This window comes from Trachypithecus francoisi, unplaced genomic scaffold (genome assembly GCF_009764315.1).
Source record: "Trachypithecus francoisi isolate TF-2019V2 unplaced genomic scaffold, Tfra_2.0 Lachesis_group17, whole genome shotgun sequence".
Classification (NCBI taxonomy): domain Eukaryota; kingdom Metazoa; phylum Chordata; class Mammalia; order Primates; family Cercopithecidae; genus Trachypithecus; species Trachypithecus francoisi.
Genome location: NW_022681462.1, coordinates 101,610,366 through 101,637,202, shown reverse-complemented (window position 1 = coordinate 101,637,202; position 26,837 = coordinate 101,610,366). Strand labels below are relative to the sequence as shown.

The window sequence follows — 26,837 nt, the reverse complement described above, 5'->3', positions numbered from 1 at the left end:
AATAATCAAGTCCCTTATCCCAGTAAGTGACACAACAACTCTGCAAAGCTAATTTGTCATTATCTAATAAACGGCTCCCCAGAGAGGCTAACTGACTTGCCCTGATTTCTAAATATAGTGGGTGCTTTGGGACCACATCCCATGACCCTTCGTCATGCGCTCTCCACTGGGCCCTGCATAGCCCTCCTGGCTGGAGCAGGCCTGATGCAGACCCAGGGTCCTCTGGGAGAGCAGTGTGGCAGGTGCGCACAGAGCAGAATATGATTCTCAGGATCCTATTGCAAAGCATTAAGCCATGTGGAATGTCCAGGAGAGGTCTTCAGCTCTACTCTCTGAAGTACTCCGGACTCATACAACGAAACTGTAAAGGGTCTGTGGACTCTATTTGGCTTTGTTTTCATATCTGTTTTGGGCCCCGGGCTCGTCTGCTAAAGAGCAGAGTGACAGTTGTGTGCAGGCGACACTCCCTATGCAGAACATCATCGTGAGGGCCCTGCAGACAGATTCTGAGTTTGGATTGCTGGCATCTGCCCTCCCTCTCCCTGCACGGATTCTCGGGTTCTTGACCTGAGCAGGGTCTCACTACTGAGACACAGCCTGGAGGATGGGCTTACATGAAAGTATGGCCAGATGGGGAGTGGACAGCAGAGGAGACGAGACCAGAGGACAATATCCAGAGACTCCAGTTTAGCTGCATGCAGAGACCTGCTGTTTGTATATTTTTGCTTTTTAAAAGAAATGCTAGAGATAGCTGGGCCCAGTGGCAGGTACCTACAGTCTCAGCTACTCAGGAGTTCAAGTCCAGCTTGGGCAACATACCGAGACCCTGTCTTTAAAAAAAATAAGAAAGAAAAAAATATGTAGCCCACTTAAAAAAGACTCAAACAGGATTTTTCATGGCATTGCCATTTGTTTTCAAGAGTGTGTTTATTTAAGTGTCGTATATCATTTGCTTTAGGGCAGTTTATAGCTTTAATATAATGTCATTTGGTACAAAAGTCAGTATGTAGAGCAATAAAATGGATTAATTTGGATTTCTGAGACTTTCAGGCTCTTCTGAGAATATTTTCCAGAGAGAATCTTGACAGAAACTGGCTGTTGTTTGCGTTACAAGTATATGAACTTTCTATGACATTGAATTTAATTTAAAAATGCAGCTGGGTACATTTTCCAACCTAATAATTTTAACTGTTATTTCTTTAGTACTTTGGCTTAGTCAAAAAATCTTTTTTCCTTTTGCATAAACATGAAGCCAACTTGGCTTCCGTTAAAAAAAATCTCTCAAACCTCTCACTTTAAACCATTTTACTAACATTATGTTAAAAGTATTTTTTTAAAGTATTCAGACTTAATACAATAAAAGACCTGTCTAGATAAAATGTTAGAATGTCAGAGCTAAAATATAGCTATGGATTATAGCCAACACCTTGAAAGAGTTTGGAGACAAGATCAGAAAGCAAATTTTGATTTCTCTGTGCCTCTAAAATCTAGTCAGTAGAGGATGCTCTGGAAGAAAACTGAGACAGTTCAATGATTTTCTGAAAACATTTAGTTACCAGAAAGTTCTATGGTTAGGTCATGTTGCGCACACTGTCTGCATTTAGTCTTAGAGTGTCTCCTCTGATATAACAGAGGAGACATTGGATTTAGTGTCAATGTCTCCCCTTCTGGAGCAAGCAGGAAGCCAGGGAAGGGGGCTAGGAAGCTGAGTTTTCATTCTGAGCACCTCCTCACAACTGGCTCACTCCAGAGTCTGGGTAGGGACAGATTCTTGAGCGAGGGGGTGTGGATGCCTCTCACTGCGTGGACCCCTCTCTCCATGCCACACTTGACGCCCATGCCCCTCTGAGACCCAGCGGTGCTGTGCTAAGGGAGTTCCTGCGCACGTTCCTCTGTCTGGAGGCTCAGCCGTCCCAGAGACAGGACTGTGGGTCCTCATGCCTACGTCCCACTGCCAGCCCAGTGCCTGGCCAAGTGAATGCTGATGTTAAATCTCACTATGTATTGTTTTGTTTTGTTTTTCTAAAACAAAGTAAAGCTCAGAGAGATTAAATAATACAATGGGTTATCCACCTGTAATCAGGCCCAGGCCCGACTAGAGCCAACACCTGAAAATGTTACCATCTCACAGTAGGATCAAACCCAGCATCCCAGCCCCGCGCCAGGCACCAGCCGGGCCAGGCAGGGTAGTAAGTGCAGGGATGAGAGGGCATGCTGGGTGCACTGTCATCTGTCATGTGCTTCTGAAAAGAAACTGTTTTAAAAGGAAAGCCACCTTTTTAAAAAGTCTTAGGCATTTTTAAGCAGGGAGTTCTTAGAGACCTGCTTCATTAATCTGCGATGAATACACTCTGGGAGATAAGAGTTAACATTAGTTTCCTCTGGTGTGCCAAAAATATATTATTTGCTCTGTTTGAAAAGATGTCTCATACACACGTGTATGTAGATTGGGGAGGATAATGGGGAGGATCATGCAGAATGTTAATAGACATGTACACCTGAGCCTGGGGCCATGTTCACAGGGTGCGACGCACCCTGGCAGCACAGGAAGCACGTTTGCAGTCGGCAGTCTGAGCAGCCGTTTGTCCCTGACCTATTCGATGAGGAATCTGTCCGTGTGAGGACAGGCAATGCCAAGTCACAGCTCTGTGAGGACAAAACTAATAAGATTTAAATCGTTCCCACGGAAACCTTAGCCAGGTCTCCCCTGCGTGCTGTCCTGGGGGGCCTTTCGTGATGGGGGCGCATAATAGCATCTCCCACTCTTGAGCCAGGAGGGTGGGCAGGAGGTGGTTCATGACCATCACGTGCATGAAGAGACTGAGACCCAGCTTTGGGACATCTGCTCCTGGCTGACGTCAGACGCTCCTCACCGCACAGGACAGGTGGGGACAACAGTGGGACAGAAGGGTCCCTAGCAGGCAGCACTGCCCTTCTGGGTCTAGCCCCAAAGCTATACCGGGAAGAGAGCAAAGAGTGGGCGAGGATTTCTCTTCGCGCGCAGTGTATTGTTTAGTGCACAGAGCACTTGCACCCTCCTGCAGGGCTGGGCAGACACGGGCCTCCTATCTCATCAGGGACAAAGCTGGGCTCACCCCACAGCATGCACAGACGGCAGGCAGAGAGTTGTTGGAGGCATCGCAGGTACGGGATGGGAGCGTGACCCAGGCCAGCTGCCTTTAGCCTTTGGCGTTTCCACTTCACTGCTCAGTGTGGCGCTCAGTGCCCCAGGCTGGCATGTGCACCCCCTCCTTGCTTTGCTGTGGACCCTCAGCTCAGGGTAGCCCCAGGCATCTGCCCCCACACAGGTGACCCACAGACAACAACTACATTTTCTCAAAAAGCCACCTTGTCAGAACTGACAGCTAGGAACATTCTTAGAAAAGCAAATGCAGAAACTCAACAAGTAAGAGAAGAGCTAATTGTGTCCATTCACTCAATGTGAGGAGCACCCTGGGGATTTTAGATTATTCTAATGAAGATAATTAGAGTAGAGCACCTGTTCCTGACCGCCAGCGTTCCTCATTATTATCAAGTTCTTCTTAATCTACCACCCCTAACATTCAGACAGTTTTTGTGCTGTTGATTAATTCACGCTTTAAAAAAAAAGGCAGGGGGCAGCCAGATGAGATCAAGGGTCAGCCCGCCATGGCCAGTGGGCCAAATCCAGTCCAGCCAGTGGCCTGCTGCTGTCAAGTTTTGCTAGAACATTCATTTCCAGGTCACTGTGTCTACTTTTGTGCTGCAACAGCAAAGCCCAGTAGTTACTACAGAAACCCAGAAACAACTTGGTCCTCAACTTGTATGATGACTATCCGACCCTCTACAGAGGAAGTTTGCCAGCCCCTGGATTAGATTACTAGATTATTTCAAAGCTAGACCCTACACAAGATGGCTTCTAGAGAGCTGAATCTGGCTTCCCCGTGTATTTGGGGAACATGTAAACACACAGAGCCTTACACGTACATATGCGTGTGCACCGTCAGGACACCCAGCTGATGATTTGTCATTAATTTGCTGCTGGTCCCGTGGCAATGCGTGTAGGTGAAGTCCTGGTCCACACGTGGCGCCAGCCTGTTGGGGATTCCAGTGAGTAGGAATCCCATGTGTGATGCAGGTGAGCGGGAGCTGCCCGGCTGCCAGTCACAGGGCCCACACATTTGCAAGGACTTGTCATCGCCTTTCAAGTCGTCTCTGAAACTCAGTTGTCCCGACAGATGACTACTTCCCAAGAAGAGCCCCGCTGAAAACTTGGAAACCAGTGGCCTACCAGAACGCCTTTGGAAATAGCCCCCATTGCACTGGCCTCGGGGAGCTTTCTGGCAGAGCCTTCCTTCTCCCTGGGGTGGCCCCTCATCGAGATTCGGCATCATGCTGGACAAGAGGGAAGATGAAATGAACAACCAGTCTCCTGACAAAGGGCAGCCAATAATTTAAAGAAATGCAATTTTTGGACAAGGATGTGAAGAAATAGATGTGTCAACGTGTCCTGTTTTTAGCAATAAGCTTGGCCAATTCCATAAGATTGGGCTCTTAGAAATGTGCGCTGTGATGCGGAGAGAAAATCTGGCCCTTGAAGGGTTGGTTTCGCTCCGCAGTTAACTCATGGCTTGGATTTGAGAAGGGGAGGCCATCTTAGGCAGGTGAACCGTTTGGTTAGAAGAATAATCCAGCCATCTGCTTCCCTCTTCCTTTCCGTCTTCTAACAGCGTTTTCCTGGTGCTGGTTGTGTGCCCAGCACGGGGCCATCAGGGGCCCGGCTGCAGAAAGCTGTCCCTTAGGGGAGGCAGATGAGCTAGCACGATGTGCGTGGCTCTGAGAAACCTGACAGGCAGGTGGGACAAGCTTTCCAGAATGTGGAGGCCTTTGAGCTGTGAGCGGAGTCCCAGAGGCAAGCAGGGCTGACCCAGGGCTCCCAGGGTATTCCAGGGACAGGAGCAGCATTCCTGAGGGATGCCTGGGGTGTCTGGAGGTCTATTGCATGAAGGGAGAAGCTGGGAGGTGGAGGTGGAAGGGTGACTTGGGCAGTGCTTTGGTTGGGGCTGGTGGTGCTGGCTGTATTACCTGGACGTGTTCCTCCCTGTCCGTGCACTGAGGGGCTCCTTCCTCTATAGCCCACATGACCCTCTGGCTTAAGTTTGATTTGCCCATTTTGTCTCCCTATACCAGAGGTGCTGTTTGATCCCTGTCGGACTTGGTGCCCAGCGTCCACCTGCCAGGCTGTGTGTCAGCTCCAGGACGTGGGGCTGCAGACCCCCCAGCCAGTGCAGTGCAAAGCCTGCCATATGGAATTCTGTTCCACCTGCAAAGCCAGCTGGCACCCTGGCCAGGGCTGCCCGGAGACCATGCCGATCACCTTCCTTCCCGGGGAGACCAGGTAGCCTTTGTACACAATCTCCCACAAAGGCATGGGCTATGGGCCAGGAGAAGCAGGCAGGCATGTTTCCTCCTAAAAGTGCTGTTGCAGTGTAAGTGGCTGTGGCTCAGTCAACCCTAACACACACTGTACCTCTTGAGCCTCACTCAAGCCTGTCATTATTTGGATGTCATTTATTTTTGAGAACTATGTACCAGGCACTGTGTGAGACCCTGGAAATAGGTGTGTGAGAACCACACTTAACACGCTTGGCTAGAATGACAAATGCATGCATGATTTGTGACTTCTAAGGGTTGTAAGTCCTGCAGTACCTGAAGTTTCTCCAAGACTTCACTGTGTTGAAGGTGATCTGAAATGGGGATACAGGAACAAGAACAGGAGTAGGGTGCACCGGTCATAAATACTGTCCAGAGGGGGATGGGAAGACACTCCCTGGTGGCAGCCTCCCCTGCAGCCATAGTCGGGCTGTTTGCCCAGGAGGATGCTGCACACTGTGCCCTGTACCTTGACATTTCATAGGTTGATGCACAGGAAGTTGATCATATCCAGGTCTTTTTGTCCTACAAAATCTGCGAGGTCACATGGTTCCACTAGACACTTGACCCTGTTCCTGTTGAGTCCAGGATCCTCATAGAGGAGCTGCCACTCTGCCCACCACCCTCCCCGGGGTGTGCTCACCAGCTGCTCCCTGTGTGCCCCTCTTCCCATTCCACTGTCCGCAACTCCCGTTCCTTTCCACATGGCCCCTGTGCCCTGTTCTAGCCCCAGACCCTCTCAGGGTCCCTGCCACACACCCCTGGTCTCCTTCCGGGCGAACCTCTCTCCCTGTGTCTGGAGCGCCCTGCTCCGCCCTCCTCCTTTCCCTGGAGGCTCCTGGCACACTGCAGGTGGAGATCACATCCCTTTATCAAGCTTCCCAGTTCCCAGGACAGGGTTGGGGCCTCCACCCTCTGTGTTCCCCCTGAGACTGTCTGCATTGATTACAACCCTGGACATAATTGGATTGGAGTTCTTCCATCCACAGGGCCGATTCTGCCATCAGGTTGAGCTCCTGACGCACAGGCCTGTGCCTTTCTGAGCAGCCTACATCAGGCAGGCAGCTGCAAGCACAAACCACTTGTACTTAGACTTCACTTGTGCTTGGCATCTTAGAGGCTTCAAAACTTTAGATGGAGGCTGGTGAGTGTTTGGAGCCTGATGACTTCGTTTTCTTTATCTGTGACATTCTAGTCTCATTTAAATTATTCTCCAAAGACGATCTAAATCAAAATTCAGAAATCCCATGTTGTGGAAATTTAAAAATCAGAAGATGTCACATAAAAACTGGAATTTCTGGCTTCTCTGGGAAATCTGAATCCTGAGCCTCTCCGAGCCTGCCTCCCCATGCTGGCAGCCAGCGCAGCAGAGCAGCGGCCCGTGCCTGGGGCACCTCCTGGGCCAAAGCCCCATAGTCCTCACTCTCCTTCTTGTCCCCCTGGAACTGAGGCTGCCTATCAGCTGCCGTTTATAAGTGAGAAGACACTCAGCTAGTTTTTGTATTGGAGAGTTTTTTTTTTTTTTTTTTTTTGGTTAAATCTCCTCACACCATGTTTTTATCCAGCCCCTTGACCACTTCACTCATTTAGCATCACCTGCCCGCCCCTTCAAGATGCTGGGCCACATGTGGATTGTGATTAAACTGTCAAAACTCTTGTCTGCATTTATAATGAGTTTACAGTAAATGTTATTAGTAATAATTTTAAATCCAACTCAGATACTAGGAAATATTTGAAAGCCATTGTCTATGTCATGCAAAATTTTATGCAGAGCACAGTACACCAGAACTTGCATATTTTAACTGTTTTCATTTTGAAATGTCTCCCCAGGAGACACTGTACACGGTGTTCCTGCCGTTTCTTTCAAAATCATCTTGTGAGTCACATGAGAAAACTGGTTTCTTAGCTTTAAGGTGACACCTGGCTTTCAAACAAAAACAACGTTATCTAACCTGAAAACCAACCTTGATCACCAGATTTGGTGTCTCATGACTTCCAGCTTTTTGCAAAATCAAAGTCATTCTCAGAAGGAGGCCAGGGCTACCATTTGCTCGGAGCTGGCTGTGTGCTGGATCCCTCTGGAAACATTTGCACGTATGCCATCTCATTTGCTCCTCGCAGCAACCTTAGTTCATTCTTTATCACATTCTGCGTGGCCAGGTTGGTCTGCAGTTTGCTTTTAAATTGGAAGCATTTGAGCTAGGGACCGTTGTGTTATCTTTCAGTAACAGTTCTTAATAATAAGTACTGTTTATCGAGTGCCTGGTACTTACGTGCTGGCTTCTGCGCTTAACATGTGCAACCTCTGTAATTCTCACGACAGCCTGTAGAGATGGATGCTATTAGCCTTATTCATCTGTTTTGCAGACGAGGAAACTGAGACACATAAGGCATAAATAGCACAGCTAGAATCTGTCTGTCTCAAGACTCTGTGCTCTTAATTAGGAGGACATACTGCTTCTCTCATTATTTCTTACTCTGTTGCCTTCTACTAATGGACCAGTCACATTCAGTTGGAATGTGCACCCCAAGTGGAGGATTGTTCACTGCCAATCATCAGACAGCTCATACTAAAGTGAAACTACATTGAATGCTCATATTGACTAGGAAGCTTGTGAGAGATCCTTCAGCCAGAATGCACTCAGAATGCCAGAATTTGCTCAACTTCAGTGAATATATACTCACAGATGTGTTAAATTCTGAAAAAGCTGCTCACTGCAAAGGAGGGATGCATTTTCTCCTGCTGATGTTGGTTTAAGTTAGCGAGTTCAACAGTATAGCCAATGCACCCCCATAATCAGTGATCACTTCTCTTAACAGTTTATCATTTATTCCTTCAGATGCTTTTATGAATGTTCTTACCCATCTTTTAAAAATTAACAGCATGAGGTGAGTCATACCTAATGTCTGTGTTATCTTTCTTAGCCACATTGAACTACGGCTGCCCCTTATCAAGCACTTCATAAAAGCTGCAGCCCTGCACTGTGCTCTTGTCACACGGAATCTTTTCTCACGGTCACACTGATGAGAAAACTAGGGCTTGGAGAGTTGCTTCACAGCTAGTTTGTAGCAGAGCCAACCCTGACCTCAACTTAAAGCCCTTTGTGCTAACCCTGCAGACCTAGCCAACTTCTGAGGAAAACAATTTTGTAAGAAGAGCCAGGTGGAGCTATCCAAGTAAACAGTGTGTGTTTATGTGTGTGCATTTGCAACATTTGTTTATTTTTCTTTTAACAGCAAAGTACATACAATTTATATCAACCCTTTGGAAAGTAGACAGCCCTGTGACTAAGCAGACACTGTTTGACCTTAACATGATTATTCAGATACCTCCGTTATAATAAGCCTTTTACTGTATTTTCTTTTGTCTATATACATATATCTCTAAATTTAGATACGTGTTGATGTTGCTCGTTTTTTTTTTTGTTTTTTTGTTTTTTTTAATTTTTCCTAACTGAAATTGGCTGATTCACAGTGTTTTGGTTAATTTTTTTTTCTGGAGTTTCCGTTTCTTTGTTTTTTGTTGTTTTTTTTTTTTTTCATCTAATACCAAGAGAACTCAGTCTGTGAAGTGGAGCTGATGCTTCCAGCATAGCCGGTGCTCCTGGGTCTCCCGTGGGATCTGTCTGTGCAGGGTCCTCACGGCGTTTCTCCCACAGTGCTGCATTCAAAATGGAAGAGGACGATGCGCCCATCAAGCGCTGCCCCAAGTGCAGGGTCTACATCGAGCGAGACGAAGGCTGCGCCCAGATGATGTGCAAGAACTGCAAGCACGCCTTCTGCTGGTACTGCCTGGAGTCTCTGGACGTGAGTACGGCTTTCGATTTCACCTTGCGCGTTTAGCTTTGAGGTGTAGATTTGGAAGGAGAAAACTAGAGCAGCTATTTCCTAAACAGCTTGGTGCTTACTCCTGTGGAACAGCGAAGGAACACTGGTGTCTCTCCTGGGTTTGGGAAAACATTAACTCATGAGCGCCACAGTGACCGAAGCCTTTGTGACTCGTATAGTTCTGGGGCCGAAACACTCCATGGAGGTTCAGGATCCAGCCTGGGATTTGAAGGGGTTTTAGGATCATAGATTTTGTCTAAGCGGGGACTGTCATTGTCATTTTGGGCTGCTGTGACATAATATCATAGATGAGACAGGTTAAATGACAGATGTTTATTTCTCATGGTTCTGGGGGCTAGAAACCCAAAATCAGGGTACACCAGATTTGGCTCCTGGGTTCTTGATCAGGGTTTCTTCCTGGTGTTCAGGATAGTGAGGACAGACAGAAGCAGGGCCTGGGGAGCTATTGTGCTTGGGGCCAGTTTTAAGACTTCCTTGACACTCATGTCATCCACAGGGCAGGAAAACATGCAAACCCTTTGCTCTCTGGCAGAATGGGAGTTCTAGCTGCATATGGCAACCTTCTCCCACATGTGCTCTGCTTGAATGTGTCTCAGACACACCACTCTGCGTATGCCTGTAAGAGCCATGTCCCTGACAGGAAGGCACAGCCTCCCAGGCCCACGCTTTTCTGGAGCTTTGAGGCCTGATGCACAGGTTGCTGCTATTTCACTTCTCGTTCTCCTTCCTTGCCCATATTAGGGCGTGGGCATCTTGCTAAAATGATGAAGCTATGATGTTAGTGTTAGAAGAGTTTATTGGTGCATACTTTTAAAGGAACTATAATTAGGCAGGGCACGGTGGCTCACGCCTGCATTCCTAGCACTTTGGGAGGCCTGGGTGGTCAGATCACCTGAGGTCAGGAGTTCGAGACCAGCCTCGGCAACATGGTGAAATCCTGTTTCTACTAAAAATACAATGGTGGCATGCACCTGTAGTCCCAGCTACATGGGAGACTGAGGCACAAGAATTGCTTGAACCTGGGAGGCTCAGGTTACAGTGAGCTGAGATGGCACCACTGCACTCCAGCCTGGGCAACAGAGCAAGACTCTATCTCAAAAAATAAAAATAAATAAATAAAACTATAATTAAATAGCAGACCTACTTATCTATTGAAACCATTGTAGCTAGGACAGTCCAAGCAAATGAAGTCGTGTGTCACGAAGGGATATATTTATGTCTGTTCTGCACAGCAAGGATGAATGTATCCAGTCCATCCAATAATAGTATTAAGCCATTCAGGTCTCGTTCAAATAAAGCGGGTTATGGGAGTGTGTGGCAGTCAGAGCAAGTCCATGCTTCCCATGTTAGCAGTTATTCTGTCCAGAGACTGTTCTTTCTTACCAGCGTTTCTGGGCAAGCGTTCATACCATGGGGCTATCTCAGAGCAGTTCAACGTGGCACCCAGTGGCTGAGATGGGTTACCTCTGGCCTCCAAGGTAAAGGAGAAGTGGTTCAGACCAGTGGGCAAAGTGGAATGAAACACAGGCTGAGAGATTTGTCTAGAAGAAAATGAGTGTCTCTTTGAGATGGAATATTACGTATGATACCAGGTCTGTAATACAAAGGCAACCTTAAGAAATTAGATTGCTGCTTTTGGAATTGTTCCTTTGAAAGGCCTGTTGTCTCTTTAGGAACTTTAAATTGCTAAATTAATAGTAGAACCTGATGTGGCTGACCAAACCTGGGTAAAATATCACCATCTTCTATCCTGAGGCTTCATTTTTACTTCCTAGGCAAGCTTAATGAATCCGCGTGACAAGATGGGTTTTCTTTAGCTCAGGTCCTCAAGGGGATTTGTGGAGTGACATCTGAAGCCTCACCAACTTTTTTAGGGCCTTCAAGGTCTTATTGATTGATTTATTTATTTTTGCATTTTACTGTATTCCAGTTTTTTTTGGAAAACTGATCATTGAGTTATGATATCATGTGTAATATCTGGCCCACGATTTACTATTCTTTTAACTTTCCTTAAAGAAGGAAGAAAGTGAAATGTCAGTTTTCCTGCACCTTGTCACAGAACCCCTTGCAGATCATTTAGAAGCGGCATTAGAAATGGACTGACAGAAGTTTGGTTTCCTCAGGCTGCTTGGACCAAGTGACAGGGACGAGGAGGGAAGCTGCTGTTTTTCTCCTTCCAGCACAGAAGTGTGTCTTCTCTGCTGTAGTCCCTGCGGAAGGCCCTCCCTGTCCAGCTCCACCCTAAAGCAGGTTCCGCCTCTTGTTGATGGAGAGGAACCAGGCTGCACTTTGCCTCCATCAGAGGCATCATCCTCACCGCCGTGCAGGGTTTCCTATGTTTTCTTTGTCCTGGATGAAAAATGACCCTGTGGCCAGAGGAAGCGGATGTGAAGGAAAGGGAGTCTGCTGTTGGAGCCCTTTACCAAAGACATTACCAGTGATTTAGGACAAGCACGTAAATGCACTGCCTGAAGCTAGCCAAGAGCACTCAGAGGAGAGAGGAGGGCTTTCCACGGAGCCGTTCTCTCCTGTTTCCCCCAAGCGTGCTTTCTGGCACATGCAGACATCCAGGAGTTATGAATATTTCAGACCGCCTCCTCCCCGTCGTGGTCCTTACTCCGTCTCCTCCCCTGCTTCCCTCTCCTCATCTGCCCCTGGCTGAGCCCATCTCCCCTTGAATCCTCACTGCTTCTCAGTGATCACTGCTGGCCCAGCGTTTCCTATCTGCTGTAGAAAGGGACATGTGCACTTTCTTTCTTTTATGTATTTTTTGGCAGTAGATAGTTAATGTTTATTGAGGTGATTGTTCCAGATCAGCATGATACAATTTGCTCTGGATACCTGCTTCCCTTAACACACACAGTATTTCAGTGAGTTGGAATGAGGAAGGCCAGAGAGGTTTATCTTTCTCAAACTAGTAAGGAAGGGAACTAGCCCTGATCTTGCAAACTCTAAAAACCACATCTTTATGTTAGATCAGGCTGTGTCAAGGCAGAGTTCGAGTGGCCATTTTAAAGCTGAAGGTGAGGCCGGGTGCGGTGGCTCAAGCCTGTAATCCCAGCACTTTGGGAGGCCGAGACGGGCGGATCACGAGGTCAGGAGATCGAGACCATCCCGGCTAACACGGTGAAACCCCGTCTCTACTAAAAATACAAAAAACTAGCCGGGCGAGGTGGCGGGCGCCTGTAGTCCCAGCTACTCGGGAGGCTGAGGCAGGAGAATGGCGTGAACCCGGGAGGCGGAGCTTGCAGTGAGCTGAGATCTGGCCACTGCACTCCAGTCCGGGTGACAGAGCGAGACTCTGCCTCAAAAAAAAATAAAAATAAAAATAAACTGAAGGTGCTAGAATTGCTCTGGGGCATTTGCTCTTTCACCAGCCCTCTCCCTGACTGCAGCCTCCCGGAGCATGCACCGTCGTTTCATCCCACGCTGGAGCTGAATGGAACTTCTCCCTGAACAATAGGAGGAAAGTGTTCCCTGCCACAGAAATAGATCCACGTTCCTGCTGCTCCTGGGATTGTGAAGCCCCAGGGCTTCGTCAGTAAATTAAAAATCACAAGTCAATCATTTCTATATTGTAAAACCATATTTGAGTGCTTTCATCAGGGGATAAGAAAAGTGCTTTTTAAATAAGCATTCGTTTTGTTCATGAAATCTTGACTGCGTGTCAGCAACTCTGCTCCGTGGGACCCCATGTGGGTCTGGTGAGATGAGGGCGGGGGCGGGGGTGGGGGGTGAAGTTCTTGACGTTGAGGAGCTTGTCATCTCCCAGACGAGCCCCGTAAGGCATGATCCAGACACATGGCTGTGAAGGAGGCTGCAAGGCTAAGGGTATCAAGTCCCCGTCGGCCCCAAGGAGGAGTCAGGAGGTTACTGGGTCTCGGGGCCACGGGGTAGTTGAGGACTTGAAGGCTGAGTGAGTTTGTTCACCAGGGAGGACAGAATGTGCTGAGCCAGGTTACCACCAAAGACCTGGGCACGATGAAGGAGGATGTGAACTCATACGTGGCCTGGCCAGAGATGCTGGAAAGGTAAGGTGAGGCCCAGACGACGGCCCCTGTGTACCAAGATCAGGGGCCTGGCCCCCCCAGAGGCCTGTGCTTGCCAAGGATAGGATGGGTCAGAATCACTTAGGGAGCTTGAGGCCTGGGCCCTGCCTCGGACCTTGGAGTCAGAATCTTCAGCTTCCAAAAGCTGCCCAGGTGACTTGGATGTGCAGCCGGGCTTGTCCGTGTCTGCTGGCAGGGGTCAGTAACCGCTTCTCAACTGGGTAGTACACAGGATTTGGTTTGAGTTTCAGAAATGTTTAAGTTGCGTTTTAGAAACGTTTCAATTCAAAAACGTTTAAAGAGCCCACAGTGCCAGACGTTGCGAGAGGCAGTCTGGAAAATGGAGGCGTACAAACGGAGAATGAGCTCATCTCAGTGGTGTGTGAATTCACATCAGCACAAAGGAAATTTCGGTTAAGAGTTCAAGGAGGAGAAAGCTCACAGTGATGGAGGTGGGCAGAAATAGCATCGTAGAAGAGAAAGGTGTGGCCAGAAGTGACTTTGTGTTTGCGTGTTCCTGCCCTTCCTCTCACAGATGAGGCGTCTAAGTACAGAAGCGAGGCGGACAGTGGTAGCTGGGACCCCAGGCCCCAGCCAACGCCTCCTGCTACTGCACCTGTAACAGCCAGGATTTGATGGCCCTCCATTCACTGTACATTCAGACACCAGGAGGCTTGACTCCAAAAATCAGCAAACTCAAATATGGTGTCCTCCCCAAAAGGAGAGGAAGGCCAGATGCGTCCCCCAAACCGTCTTACCAGAGTTGATTGAAAGGAGCAGAAGGCCGTGACCCCCTGTCCTGCTCCTCCTGTTTTTTGGAAGAGTGACTTCCTGTTCCCCGAGGCACATTGGGCCCTGTGTTTATTTGCTCTTTTCTGAAAAAGCAGCTGTCCTTTTACAGCCTCGTTAAATGAATCAGCAGCCTTGCCCCTCCCTGGTGCCATGTGCCTCACCATTTCCTTCATTGATCAGGATGGAAAACGGCGCCTCCTGGGCCTGGAGGTGCAGAGGGCTCGGTATAGACATGCCGTTCCCCTCATGCCAGTGGGTAGTCGTTGAGATCTGGGTGCCAAGCGCTGAGCTGAGGAACACAGTTAGAGAGACCAACTTGTGTGAGGGTCCCAGCTCCAGGAGATGGAGGTGAGGTGGAGGATGCCTGGAGGGAGGCGTCCCCAGGCGTGCAGAGGGCCACTGCCCACTCAGGATGGTCTGAGAAGATGCAGATAGAAAGCGCTCCCCGGGCTGAATCTTGAATCATGAGGGAAATCAAGTGGCCTGAGTGGAGAGAAAGCACTTTCTAGGTGAGAAGCCCGACCCGACGGAGGGGGATGGGCCAGCAACAAAGAAAATCATCCAATCCCGGGAATAGCCCTGTCACTGCAGCAGGAAGATGCCAGGGCAGAGGGACTCTGGTGGAATTACACACAGCCAGGGCCAGCAGGAGCTCTTTGGAGCAACCGTGACCTGCGTGTTCAGTAGCCTTGTGTCCCCACAAGATCCCTTCTTTCCCACAAGCTCAGAAGCCAGCCAGTGTGCGGGGGAGGCCCTTCTTTGGGCTGGGCCTGAAGTCTGCTCCAAAGCTCCCTCTAGAGCCCGAAGCTGTGCTGTCCAGGGCTACTGGCTGATGAAGGGAGGCCCTGAGGAGGAGCAGCCTGGGCCTGCAGTGGCTGTGGCCAGGTGTTCCCGGGTGCGCACCCTTCCCTGTGTCACCTCCCTCATGTCTCTACTTATGGTGAGCATAGGAGAAGAAATACATCAATGGCCGTGATACACGCCGAACTGAGCAGGGACCGCTCGTTCACGCCGTCTCTGTCTCTGCTCCTCACAGGATGATTTCCTTCTGATACACTATGATAAGGGACCCTGCCGGAACAAGCTGGGCCACTCCCGAGCGTCTGTGATCTGGCATCGGACACAGGTAGGAGGTGATTCACCTAGAACTTTGATCTCAGACAGAGAGAGACTGTGTGTGTGTGTGTGTGTGTGTGTGTGTGTGTGTATCTTTAGTGTTTCCAGACTTGCCTATAGGACAAAGATCTCCTGGATAGAAAGAGCTAGTAGATGTGGTTCCTACTGGGTTTTTGCTGGTCTAGGGTTATCCTTATGGAAGCCCTGGCCCAAAGTTAGTGTCAACGCGCATCACATTCATTGTCTGATGGGCCTTCAGCATCAGACTTCAGATTGCTTGCCCGGGACTCATGGCCTTGGTCGTGATCTACCGACCATGTTTAGGTAATCCTTGCCTAGCACTTAACAAAGAGCTTTCTCTTGAGGCCCTGAGATAAGCAAGGGAGTAACAGGAATGGATAACAAGGAAGGAGTGGAAAAATTCCTAGGTCAGTGGTCCCCAACCTTTTTGGCACCAGGGACTCACTTCGTGGAAGGCAGTTTTTCCACAGACTGGGCAGGGGGACGGATTGGGGACGATTCACCACGTTGCATTTATTGTGCATTTTATGTATGGCATGATTACATTGTAATATATGATGAAACAATTCTACAACTCACCATCATGTGGAATCAGTGGGAGCCCTGAGCTTCCTTTCCTGTAACTAGATGGTCCCATCTGGGGGTGATGGGAGACAGGGACAGATCATCAGGCATTAGATTCTCATATAAGAAACGTGCAACCTAGATCCCTCGCATCAGCAGTTCGCAACAAGGTTTGTGCTCCTATGAGAATCTATTGCTGCCGCTGATCTGACAGGAGGTGGGGCTCAGGCGGTAACGTAACGATGGGAGCAGCTGTAAATACAGATGAAGGTTTGCTCATTTGCTCCGCCCACCCCCCACCGCTCACTCCTGCTGTGCACCCTGGTTCCTAACAGGCCACAGACCACTGCCAGTCCATGGCCCAGGGGTTGGGGACCCTGGCCCTAGGTGGTAATGCCTGTGCAGCCTTTGGAGTTGATAAAGGACCCTCGTGTTGCTTAATATTAACTTGTGCTTTCAGCACATATTTATCGCCTACTGTGTGCTGGGTACTGACTGCTCTAGGAGCTGGAGATACAGTGGTGCATGAGACAGATACGTCCTTCTACGGAGCCTACGTTCTGTTTAGGGACAGAGATGATAAACCAGCAAGCACACAGAACCTAATAAATCAGCTAGAGGTGATGTGATGGGGAGGTGGTCAGAGATGATGACTAAATCAGCTAGAGGTGATGTGATGGGGAGGTGGTCAGAGATGATGACAGGGACAGACCCTTTTAGGGCTTGGCAGGCCACAGAGCAACCCTGGATCTTGTGCTGGGTTTGTAGGAAGCTGCTGAGGGATTAGCAGCAGGAGGCATGTTGGCTGCTGCTCCCTGCCTGTTTCTCGAGGCGTGAAGGGCTCAAGTCTGTGACTCCTTCATGACATTTCTCAGGAGAGCCTCCGAGGCAGGTGTGTCAGCCTCATCTAAAAGATGGAGAGGCTCAGTCTCAGGGCAGTTGCCAGGACGAGGGAAAGGTCCACCTACAAGGGCACTTCCTGCACAGCCTTAAATGCCGACCACGTGGCAAAGCGTGTGGGCGTCCGCATTGGGGATAAGACACGCCTCCCATCAAAGAGCCGATGCTGAGCATGCTCGGCCTCGCAGGCGGTAGGTCTCTGCTGCAACTGTCAACTCCACCTGGCAGCACAGAAGCAGCTGACAGTACGTCAGTGAGTTACCTTGGCTGTGTTCCAGTGAAACTGTTTACACAGGCAGGTGGAAGTGACTGTGGCGATGGTTGCGTAACTCTGTGAACACACTGGAAACCATTGAGTGTGTACTTTAAATATCTGAATTGCGTGGTACGGGAATTATGTCCCAGTAAAGCTGTATGGATAAACAAAACAGAAACAGATGATGAAGCCGGATGTGACCCGAGGGCCATGGCGTACTGCCCTCTGGTCTAGAGGGTACGTTTGAGCTCCTCGGGCTGTTTTCTCTGCACTTGGCCTTGCATGGCTTGAATCCACACCCCTTCCAGATCTGCTCTGGCTGCTGTGACAAAGCACTACAGGCTGGGTGGCTCAGAACAGCAGAAACGTGTTGGCTCAGTCCTGGAGGTCAGAATTCTGAAATCAAGGTGTCAGCAGGGCGCTGCCTGGTCTGAAACCTGCAGGAGAGTCCCTCCTGGCCTCCTCCAGCTTCTGTGGTTTGCCAGCCATCTATGGCACTCCTGGACAGCTCAATGCATCGCTGCAATCCTCCATCTTCCTCCGGCTGCCTCTTCCCTGTGCGTCTTCACCTCGTCTTCTGTCAGTGTCCAAATCCCCGCTTTGTCTCAGGACATCAGCATATGGGATTGAGGCCCGTGCTAATCACCTCCTGGTAACTTGATTGCATCTGCAAATACCCTGTTTCCAAAGAAGGTCACATTCTGAGATACTAGGGGCTAGAACTTCAACATACTGTTTTGGGAGGATACGATTCCACCCAGGACGACACCTATGCCCACCTCCCCACACAGCACAGAAACTGCCACGAGACTGCGTTCCTCCTCGCACTTGGTTTGCCCTGGGCTGTAGGTAGGGGTTGACTGGGTGCTGACTCAGAGTGGCCGGCATTTGCACAGCCACCGTGTGAGTGGATGCTGTTGTGTGCATGTTGGCAGAAACCGAGTCACAGCTTGGTGAGAACTTGGAAACCATTTCCCAACTCTGGCAGTTTCCCTGTAGAGAAGGTGAGTTCCGGGGTGAGAGCAAATGTTTTCCACAGGGACCCTGGCTGGCTGTTGCTGGATGCTAAGCCTCTCACATACTCAGGCTGACCATCCTCACATGTATTTTGCTCTGGAATCTGCGGTGTGAACAGGGCTCAGCCAAGGCAGCCCACGTGCGGCTCAGGTGGCGTCAGCTGGGGCAGCTCTGAAGCCGGGCAGGAGCCCGTGCAGGCCCGCACCCCATGCTTCTGGTGCTTGATCTAGCTGCTGGCTGGGGCCTCGGCTGGGGCGGGCAGTCGGATATCCTCACGCCATCATGCCCAGGAGCTGCCAAAGGCCCAGTGCTCTGAGTACCTGGGACAGCCTGAGCACGGGTCTTGGCGGCCACATCTTCCCTGCTCCTCCAGGCTCACTCTGAACTTCTTAGACCTGCAGCGCCCGTGCTCTCCCTGCCTCTCTGCGTTTCCCCGGCTGTTGCTGCCACCTTGGTCTTCATCCCTGTCTTCCTCTCCTTCTCCTGTTCCTGCCCAGCTCTGCACATCCACATTCCAGACCTCTCTGTGGCCCAATCCAGGTGTGACCTCCTCCGTGAGGTCGCTTGTGCCTGATTGTCATGCAAGAAGCCCTCCCTCCCACATGGCCCACCCTACTCTGGCCATAGCCCAGTGCTCATCTGTGTCTTATCTCTTAGGATACAAAGAAGTGCTCTTGAGAGCAGAGACCTGTTTTGCTCGTCTTTGTAACCTCTTTGGCACCAGTCCTGTGCCTGGGACACAATGATCCTTGGAAGTAGTGCACGGGCAAAATCGTGAATGCCCCATTTGGCGGTGGGTGTTGACTCGCAGTCCTCTCCGCGGGGCCAGTGGTCGCCATGCCTTCGGCAGCTTTCTACACGTGGAGAACTTCACCGGGCCCGGGCAGGGAGCTCAGGGTTGCTGTGTCCCTGTCCCAGGACCATGACAGCTGCTTTCGTTTCTGATTCTGCTCCTGGTGAGGAGAAGGTGGAAGTGCATGACTTGGAGCTTGTTCGTCCCCATTCAAAGACAGGAAGAACTTTTTTTGTTTCTCGTAGGGAGGGACAGGAGTAATACCCCCTCTCTAATGACACCTAACAGTTCTTCCTTTCTTTGAAGGCGGAGGTTGCAGTGATCCAAGATCGCGCCACTGCACTCCAGCCTGGGCAACAGAGCAAGACTCTGTCTCAAAAAAAAAAAAAAAAAAAGTTCCAGTTTACACAAGTGCAGATGGGACCTGGAGCAATAGTGTTTGGGGAAGCAGAGCAGGCAGGAGTGCCAAGGTGCAGCAAGCGACAGCATGCAGCGTTTGAGTGGACGCCCACCCTCCTTAGGAGCCCTGGCTTTGCTCGGACTCTTCTCTGTCTGCCTTTTGGAAACGAGTCCATGTAAAGAGCTCGCTTCTGCCACCTCCTGCCTGTTTTCGGGCTTCCGGCATCTCCCTTGCCTGTCCTTCCTCCGGACTGCTACGGCACTGAGCACGCTGCCAAGTGCAGTGCTGGGAAGGAAACCGGGCAGCACCAGGTGTCCTTTGTGGCACGTGCACCTGCCAGGCTGTGGGAAACTCGGAAGATCGCAAGGCAGGGTGAGACGTGAGAAGCCAAGAATTATTTCTTGTTGATAATTCAGCAAGCTGGAATATTCAAGAAAAATAGTATGAAATGAGTGGCACCTAAATCAGACCATAAAGGTCCTAAATACTGTATGTTGCTGAAAGTGCTTTGAAGGAGGAGAGGACAAGTGTGAGCAGAGGCACAGAATAGGACACTGCGGGGCTGGCTGGGGAGCCTTCGGGAGTACAGCTGATGGGAAGTGAGGGGCAGAGTAGTGATTGGGCTTGGAGAGGATGTGGTGTCATGCTGTAGACTTAAGTCTGTGTGGCACTAGGGAGCCACAGAAGGTTTTAGAGCAGCAGAATTAAATGCTCAGACGGGGCATAACCTGAAGACTTCTGCTGACACCCTTGGTCCTCCACGTTTGGCCTCCCTTGTCATCTTCATCTCTACAAAGCAGCATCTGTCAGCCTTGTGGCCTCGGAGGAGCCCTGCTCAGGCTGTTCTGCCTTCTCCACTCCTGTGTCTCTCTCTTTCCCTGTTGTGTTCCTTCTCCCTGTCAATCTATATCCCTCCCATCCATTTTTAAGGCTCTGCTCCAGCTCCTGCTTCTCTCGTTACCTGTCTCTAACCAGCCCAGACCACAGCACGTGCTGAGCAGCGTCTTTGGAATCTTACTTGATCGTAGCCCCCAGGGAGACATGTACCAGGCGTGGTACCCTGTAAACCCTATAGATCCCTGCGCACACCCACATCGACATAACTTACCCACTCTGTGCTCCTGCATTTTCTGTTCTGCTCTGTTGGCTAAAGTCGTCTCTTGACCCACCAAATTGCTTTACCATCCTACAAATGGGTCAGCTGGGCCACCCTCTGTCACTGACCCTGCCGTGGTTTGGAACTTCTTGCCTGAGTTGGGTTTCATAGGTTCCCTGGGGAAACATTTCTCTGTCACACAGGGGATTGCTCAACTCACATCTCAAGAGCACTCAGAACATGCCCTGAGTTCAGTGTCCTGTGATTCCCGCAACGTTCAGGGTCATTTGGAAAGGTTCCTTCTCCTCAGTTCTTCCTGCCTGTAGATGTGAAGCTCAGTAAGATTATTCTAAGAGATTTGGGGGAAATCCAACGTGTCTCCTTGAGATTGCAGGCTGCTTTCATTATTTTTATGGGAGCAGAGGTTTTGTATGCCACCTGTATCTTACCTGGCACTCTTGTCAAACGGACCTTTGGAACAAGTGCTGTAAAGGAAGAATTGTCTTTGTTGCACCAAGTTATTGTACAGTTGGTTTCATCCCAAGTGATACATTTTTTATTCAGTATAGCAGAGTCTTCTGTTGAAGCAAACGAGCATGAGAACCAGCAGAGTGGCCGCAAAGGCTGCAGGGTGGGCAGATATCTCACGTGGAAATGACTGTGCAGTTGCTGGAGTGAGCGTGGGTGCTGTGAGCCACACCTGTGCCCTGTCCATCTGCCCTCTTGTGCATTCGCTGTACACACGACTGCATGAAGTGCTTGCCGGCCTTTTTCCAGCGCTATCCCAGAAACCAGCCATCATGTGGAGGAGCGTTTCATTTTCACTGGAGTAACCTTACTTCCTTAGGACATCAGCATCTGACAAGGGATAATCTTAGCCCAAACCAGCTCTTCCTTCTCTTCTGAGAAGTGAAAGGAAACTTGCTTTACCCCAGTCCACCTCTGATAAAGAGCTCATTTTTAGTCATAGGATGGCATTTACTAAAGCCAGCTAATAACTGATCTTCTGTGTTCACACGCATCTGTGGAGGGGCACAAAGTGATAGTTTCAGAGACTGAGCTGAAGGGCCAGGCGTTCCTTCCAGAAATGCTTCTGTCCTGGAAGCCACATGCAGTGACTGTTCTAAGGGTATTTCCCGCTGAGATCAGTGAAATATGCACGATATATCTCTTGTACTTACACCAGGATGCTGAGCTCTGTCTGTTTTAAACAAATATTGGACCTCTGGAATAGCTTTTTGGGTATAGATTTTGCATCTGTGAAATGAGGAAATCAGTCTGGATTATAATCCAGGGATCAAATATGATACCGTGATTCTGAACTTGGCTGTGCCACCTTCAGGTACCTAGTTTCAGTGACTTAATAGTGTTCCATTCACCTACCAGATCTCAGATTTTGGCTTTGTTTTTCCAAACCCTTGAATATGGTTTGTAGAAGAATTCTCTGGGGGAAGCCGTTCAGAACATGGTCAGTTTATTTTCAACGGGCTCATCCCATGAATCTGGGTCGGACATTTATTATGAGAGGTGCCGGGCTGTGCATGGGAACTTACCATGGTTTGCAGAAAGGGTGTTCTGGCTTTAGGTGGCATACAGCTAAGAAACTTCATGGAAAGGGGTAACTGTTCCTTTAAATCTTAGGGTTTGCCAGTACGAATGAAGCTGTACTGTACAGATTCTCTCTGGAGCCTGAAATTGTTTCCCCATCCGTCTGTCTTCTCTGAGCAAGTATCTGACACACATCCACAGCACACATATACACAGAGTGATTCTGTTTTGTGATGTTTGCTTCCTGTCTCATTTTTTCACTGCTGGCTGCATAACTCTGGCAACACCTGCATCTGCCTGTTACCCATTGGCAATACGCTGGGTGACCAACTTCTCAAACAGCAGGCAGATTTCAACACGAGGTAGACTGAGTGAAAAGCGAAGATGGTGTGTGATTGGCCGAGAATGTGATCATTTGGTCCAGGATTTTGGCATGATTTTGACTGCAAAGAATGTGTGGCTCCTTCGAGACTGACAGTTGTGTGCCAGGTAGTCGAGGTTGCTCAAAATTGCCCTTCAAATAAGGTAGAGCTTACTGCATGTTGTCTGCATTCTGCATATCAACGTGCACATGATTTCAGTAAAGCACGACCTGAATTCACACTGGGTAATTCCACCGTCGAAATGTTGTTCAGACAAATGAACGTAGCCAACTGGGCAGCAAGCATGGATCCCAGCATTAGCACAGTCGAATGTATAAATGCAATGTGACATAATTTATTAAATGCAGTCTAGTTTATAAATGCATGCACATACCTGTGTGTGTTGGTGTTGATTTTCAGGAGAAATCTCAGTCGAGGTATACTTTCTTCCACACATCTGGGATGCTTTAGTAGAGTCTCATATTTTAGGGCTGATAATGACCCATTAGTCTTTTACTTCCATTGTTTATTTTATAGATGAGAAAACAGACCCAGGGAGAAGTGAAGGCTGAGTTGGAATGAGAACCATGTGCTGGTGCTTGCATTTACTGGTCACACTGAACACTAGGTGGCGGTCTAGCCCTGTCTTCGGTCTCAGTTCTGCAGGCTGCATGCCTGGGTTGGGATTCTGCGAATGGCGAGGCTGGCTGGAAAGCAGGCTCTGTGCCTCTTTGACCAGCCATGCTGCCTGACTCAGATGATGGCATGTCTGCATTTGAGGCTTATTGCTTTTGGCCTTTACTCATAACTAGGGATAAACATGTTTTCAAACAAAAATCAAAATACGTAACAGTCAGTATTGGGCTTTAAACTCCAGGAAGGACAGGGGGCCAGGTCATTCTCTGATGCACTACGCCTGTGTCTTTTCTGTTTTCTCGTCGGAAATGAACTATTCCAGTCTTCCTTCTGTAGTAACAGCCTGCTTGTGTCCACTATCTCAGCCACTTGCCATTGGAAACCCTCCGTTCCCCTAGCAAATGGTGTCTGTCACTTGCATGGCGGGGGTGTGGGGGGCTGCACCCCTGGAACCTGATGGCAGTTTCTGTAGAATGTCTTGTTATCAGTTGATTAGATCTTGGTCTTTTTCTGCCAGACAGGGTGTTCCTCGAGGGCCAAGATGTATGCACTTCTGTATTTGCAGCATCAAGTGTAGTGTCTGGGGCATGGTGGCTGCTGAGAGGAAACTTGTTAGTTAATTGGATATATAGATGTATGAATGTTTGGGTGTTTAGATGGAAAAGGGTGGAGAGAGCGAGAAGGAAGGGAAAGGAAGAGGTGGAAAAGAAGAATGAGGGAAAAATGAAGGGAAGAATATTATAGTGGGTTGATGGATATATAGTGGGCAGATGAGTGGGTGGGTGGGTAGATGGAGGGTGTATGAATGGAAGGGTGAAGACTGGTGAATTGGTGGGCAGATGGATGATGGTTAGATGGGTAGACGGGTGGATGGATAGGTGGATGGGTGGATAGGTGAATGAACAAATAGATGGGTGGGTGAGTGGGTGGACGGATGAATGGGTGGATGGATGGATGGATGGATGGATAGATGGATGGGAGTGGATGGATAGATGGATAACGGTTAGATGGATAGATGGGTGGGTGGATGGGTGGATAGGTGGATGAATAAATAGATGGGTGTGTGAGTGGGTGGATGAGTGAATGGATGGATGGATGGAAGATGGATGGGAATGGATGGATAGATGGATAATAGTTAGATGGATAGATGGGTGGATGATGGCTAGGTATTGATGGGTGGGTGGATGTTTAAGTGGATGAATAGATGGATGGGTAGATGAGTAGATATATGGATGGGTAGGTGTTTGGATGGATAGAGAGATGGATGATGGTTAATGGATGAATGGGTAGATGATGGCTAGATGGGTAGATGGATGGGTGGGTAGATGGATGGATGGATAGATGGATGGGAGTGGATGGATAGATGGAAAATGGTTAGATGGATAGGTGAGTGGATGATGTCTCGGTATTGATGGGTGGGTGGATGGTTGGATGGATGAGTAGATGGATGGGTGGATGAGTAGATGGATGGGTAGGTGGATGAATAGATAGAGAGATGGATGATGGTTAATGGATGAATGGGTAGATGGATGGATGGATAGATGGATGGGTGGATAGATGGATGGTGGATGGATGGATGGATGGATAGGTAGGTGGTTGTGTGGTTTACACGTTAGCTCTGGAACCTACAGGCCAGCCCTCCTTACCTCTACCCCTTTGTTTCCTTCTTCCAGGTCGTGGGCATCTTTGCTGGATTTGGGCTCCTGCTCTTGGTGGCCTCGCCTTTCCTGCTCCTGGCCACTCCCTTTGTACTTTGCTGCAAGTGCAAGTGCAGTAAAGGTGATGACGACCCTTTACCCACCTAGAGGAAGCACGATGCTGGAACAAATCCCTGCCTCCGGGAAGTGTGGCTCTCCCCCAACCCTCCCCACCGTCCCCCTCTCACTAAACATCTTTCTTGCCTTATGTGCCCCATTGAGCTTCACAGTGTCAGGCTGGACGCCGTGATTTCAGGGACCTATGTCACAACGTTCGCTGAGGCCCCAGGTGTGGTCACCTAGGTGTGGGAGGGGGAGGCAGGTGTGGGTAGGGCACATCCCCACAGATCAATCTCTGCAGATGACAGGGAGGTGCTGTGAGAAGCGCACCAGGCAGCTTTCTCTCTGTGGTAGACTAGGCATGTCTGGGGATGGCCTAAGAGACTTTCTCCTCCTTGGCTTCTAGATGGCTCCATGTTGTTGGAGAAGTCTTTTAAGGATTGTGACTCTCTTCAGACAGCATCTGATTATTCCAGCTTGAGAAAGGCACTCTGTTTATGACAACTGTTTTTATTACTAATGGCATTTAGTAAAATCCTTTTTAGAAGGTATTTTTTTTCCAACTGAGTAGTGAAAATCAACAAGGTGCATATAAACCATCCTATGCCTTTCTTGAAATGTGCATTTTAAGAAGTTATAGTTAAAACGACTTTTCAGGAGATTTAGAAAGCCTTATGCACTCTTTGTGTTTTTCTTGAAACTTGCTGTAATAACTTTTTGAACGCTGTAAGCTATGTACTGTTATAAATGTGGTTCCTATATTGTTGCATTTCCTTGGTAATATTGACATGTTTAGAGGAACATCTCATCTCCATTAGATTTGCCTTTTGTTGTTTTCTCTATTTGGTGATTCAGCTCAGCTCATGGGTCTCATCCCTTCTCTCCCAGGTAGCAGAAAACGCCTTTTATTGTATTCAGTCCAACTGCTTTGCTCGGAAATGGCTCTCCTCCAAATTGTTACTGTCTGGCCTCTGGCCTAAGTCTTCAGGTAGACCGGAAGAAGAAAGCAGCCTTATTGATCCGCAGAGGTAGGGCCTCTTGGCAGAGGCTGGAGAACTCTGGGGGCTAAGGAAGAGCCTGCCAGATTTTCACATTTTTAAAATGCTCTAGTCATTTTGAGAAATCATATATCTTACACAGTTCCAAGTCCTGTTGCTAACCGTTTTGCTCTTGTTGGGGAAAAGAACCTCCCATTTCACTTAGTTTTACTGTGGAGATTTTACCACTTGATCTTTTACAGGGCTGTCTGTGACCATTTCCCTGGCAGCAGGATGCAGGGATGAATAAGGAGAAGAAGTTACACATTACTCCACCATTACTCCACGTTATACATTTCACACACATTACTCCACCGGCTGACTTTGAAAAGTGGAGAAAGTGTATTCTTTAAAGAGAATTTACTTCTAAAAGCCACAGGTGCTTTTACAAAGCAAACTGCATTGAACTGAAAACTTCTGAAAATAACAGGCAAATATTATAGATACATTACAGTGGGATTTTAAAAATCTTGTTAACCATTCTATAAAGAAGTAAAACAAACACGAAATCCTTTTATCTCAGCTATTTACTCATCACAAGCACATTTTAAAAATGCTGCTTTGTGTGTGTTTGACTTCTGCATTTGGGTACCAGTCTCAGGTCCTAGTTTACCTTCCCTGGTTGGAGATTTATTTCTTATTTCCTGACATTGAATTCGTTAGAAGAAACAGCATCACCTCACTCTTCACCTCTCATGTTAATTTTCCTTATGAAACTGAAGCCATTTAGAAGATCCCTCTGTGTCAAAATTACATTCAAAACGCTCTCCTTGTAATTGCGATTTATAAGTTCAGTAACTCAATAAGAACATGCCTGTGACTGCCTTTCTGGATGAAACCTGGGCTGTGCCTCTCTGTAGTTTGTGGTGCTGTGATGGTGTCTACTGGTAGAATAGCTTTTCTGGAGGTGGGTGGCAACTCCATGCAGGAGTCATTGGCTGGGCTTGAGCCCTCAGCCTGTGATAGGTGGATGCAGCTGTCCAGCCCCTGCCCTTTAAAATGCCCAGCACACATGGAAGGCCTGTGGCCCAGTGTCCACCATATGCTTGTCCCTCCTGCCTGAAATTGCTGCTGCCCGTTGCATGAGCCCACACAGTAGCACCCCCATCCTTGGGATGAGAGTCAGAGCCTTTGGAAAGTCTGCATCCCCAGGGCTAGAGCGCAGATGGCCTTATTTCTAGAGGGACAGGCTGTTCTCTTAGAGGAGTCTCTGGCCCAGTCATGCACATCTG

The 26,837-nt window shown here is 48.8% G+C and overlaps 1 protein-coding gene and 1 long non-coding RNA gene across 7 annotated transcripts in view; both read left to right on the top strand.

Annotated features, from left to right (window-relative positions):
- RNF144A (ring finger protein 144A) overlaps window positions 1-26,837 on the top strand; it is a 155,602-nt gene that overhangs the window by 93,133 nt on the left and 35,632 nt on the right. For 4 of the 6 annotated variants that reach the window (XM_033176636.1, XM_033176637.1, XM_033176635.1 and 1 more), the window contains 4 exons: window positions 5,170-5,377; window positions 9,072-9,219; window positions 15,139-15,228; window positions 24,485-24,713. In XM_033176636.1, the coding sequence (XP_033032527.1) occupies window positions 5,170-5,377; window positions 9,072-9,219; window positions 15,139-15,228; window positions 24,485-24,616 (578 nt within the window). In that variant the 3' untranslated portion in view covers window positions 24,617-24,713. Of the gene's footprint in view, window positions 1-5,169; window positions 5,378-9,071; window positions 9,220-15,138; window positions 15,229-24,484; window positions 25,120-26,837 lie in introns of those variants that run through there. The other 2 variants (XM_033176634.1, XM_033176632.1) reach the window with 2 other exon arrangements.
- On the top strand, window positions 10,298-12,910 carry LOC117062772. The gene is made up of 2 exons (XR_004428580.1): window positions 10,298-12,284; window positions 12,601-12,910. It is a non-coding gene; the product is annotated as an uncharacterized LOC117062772 (long non-coding RNA).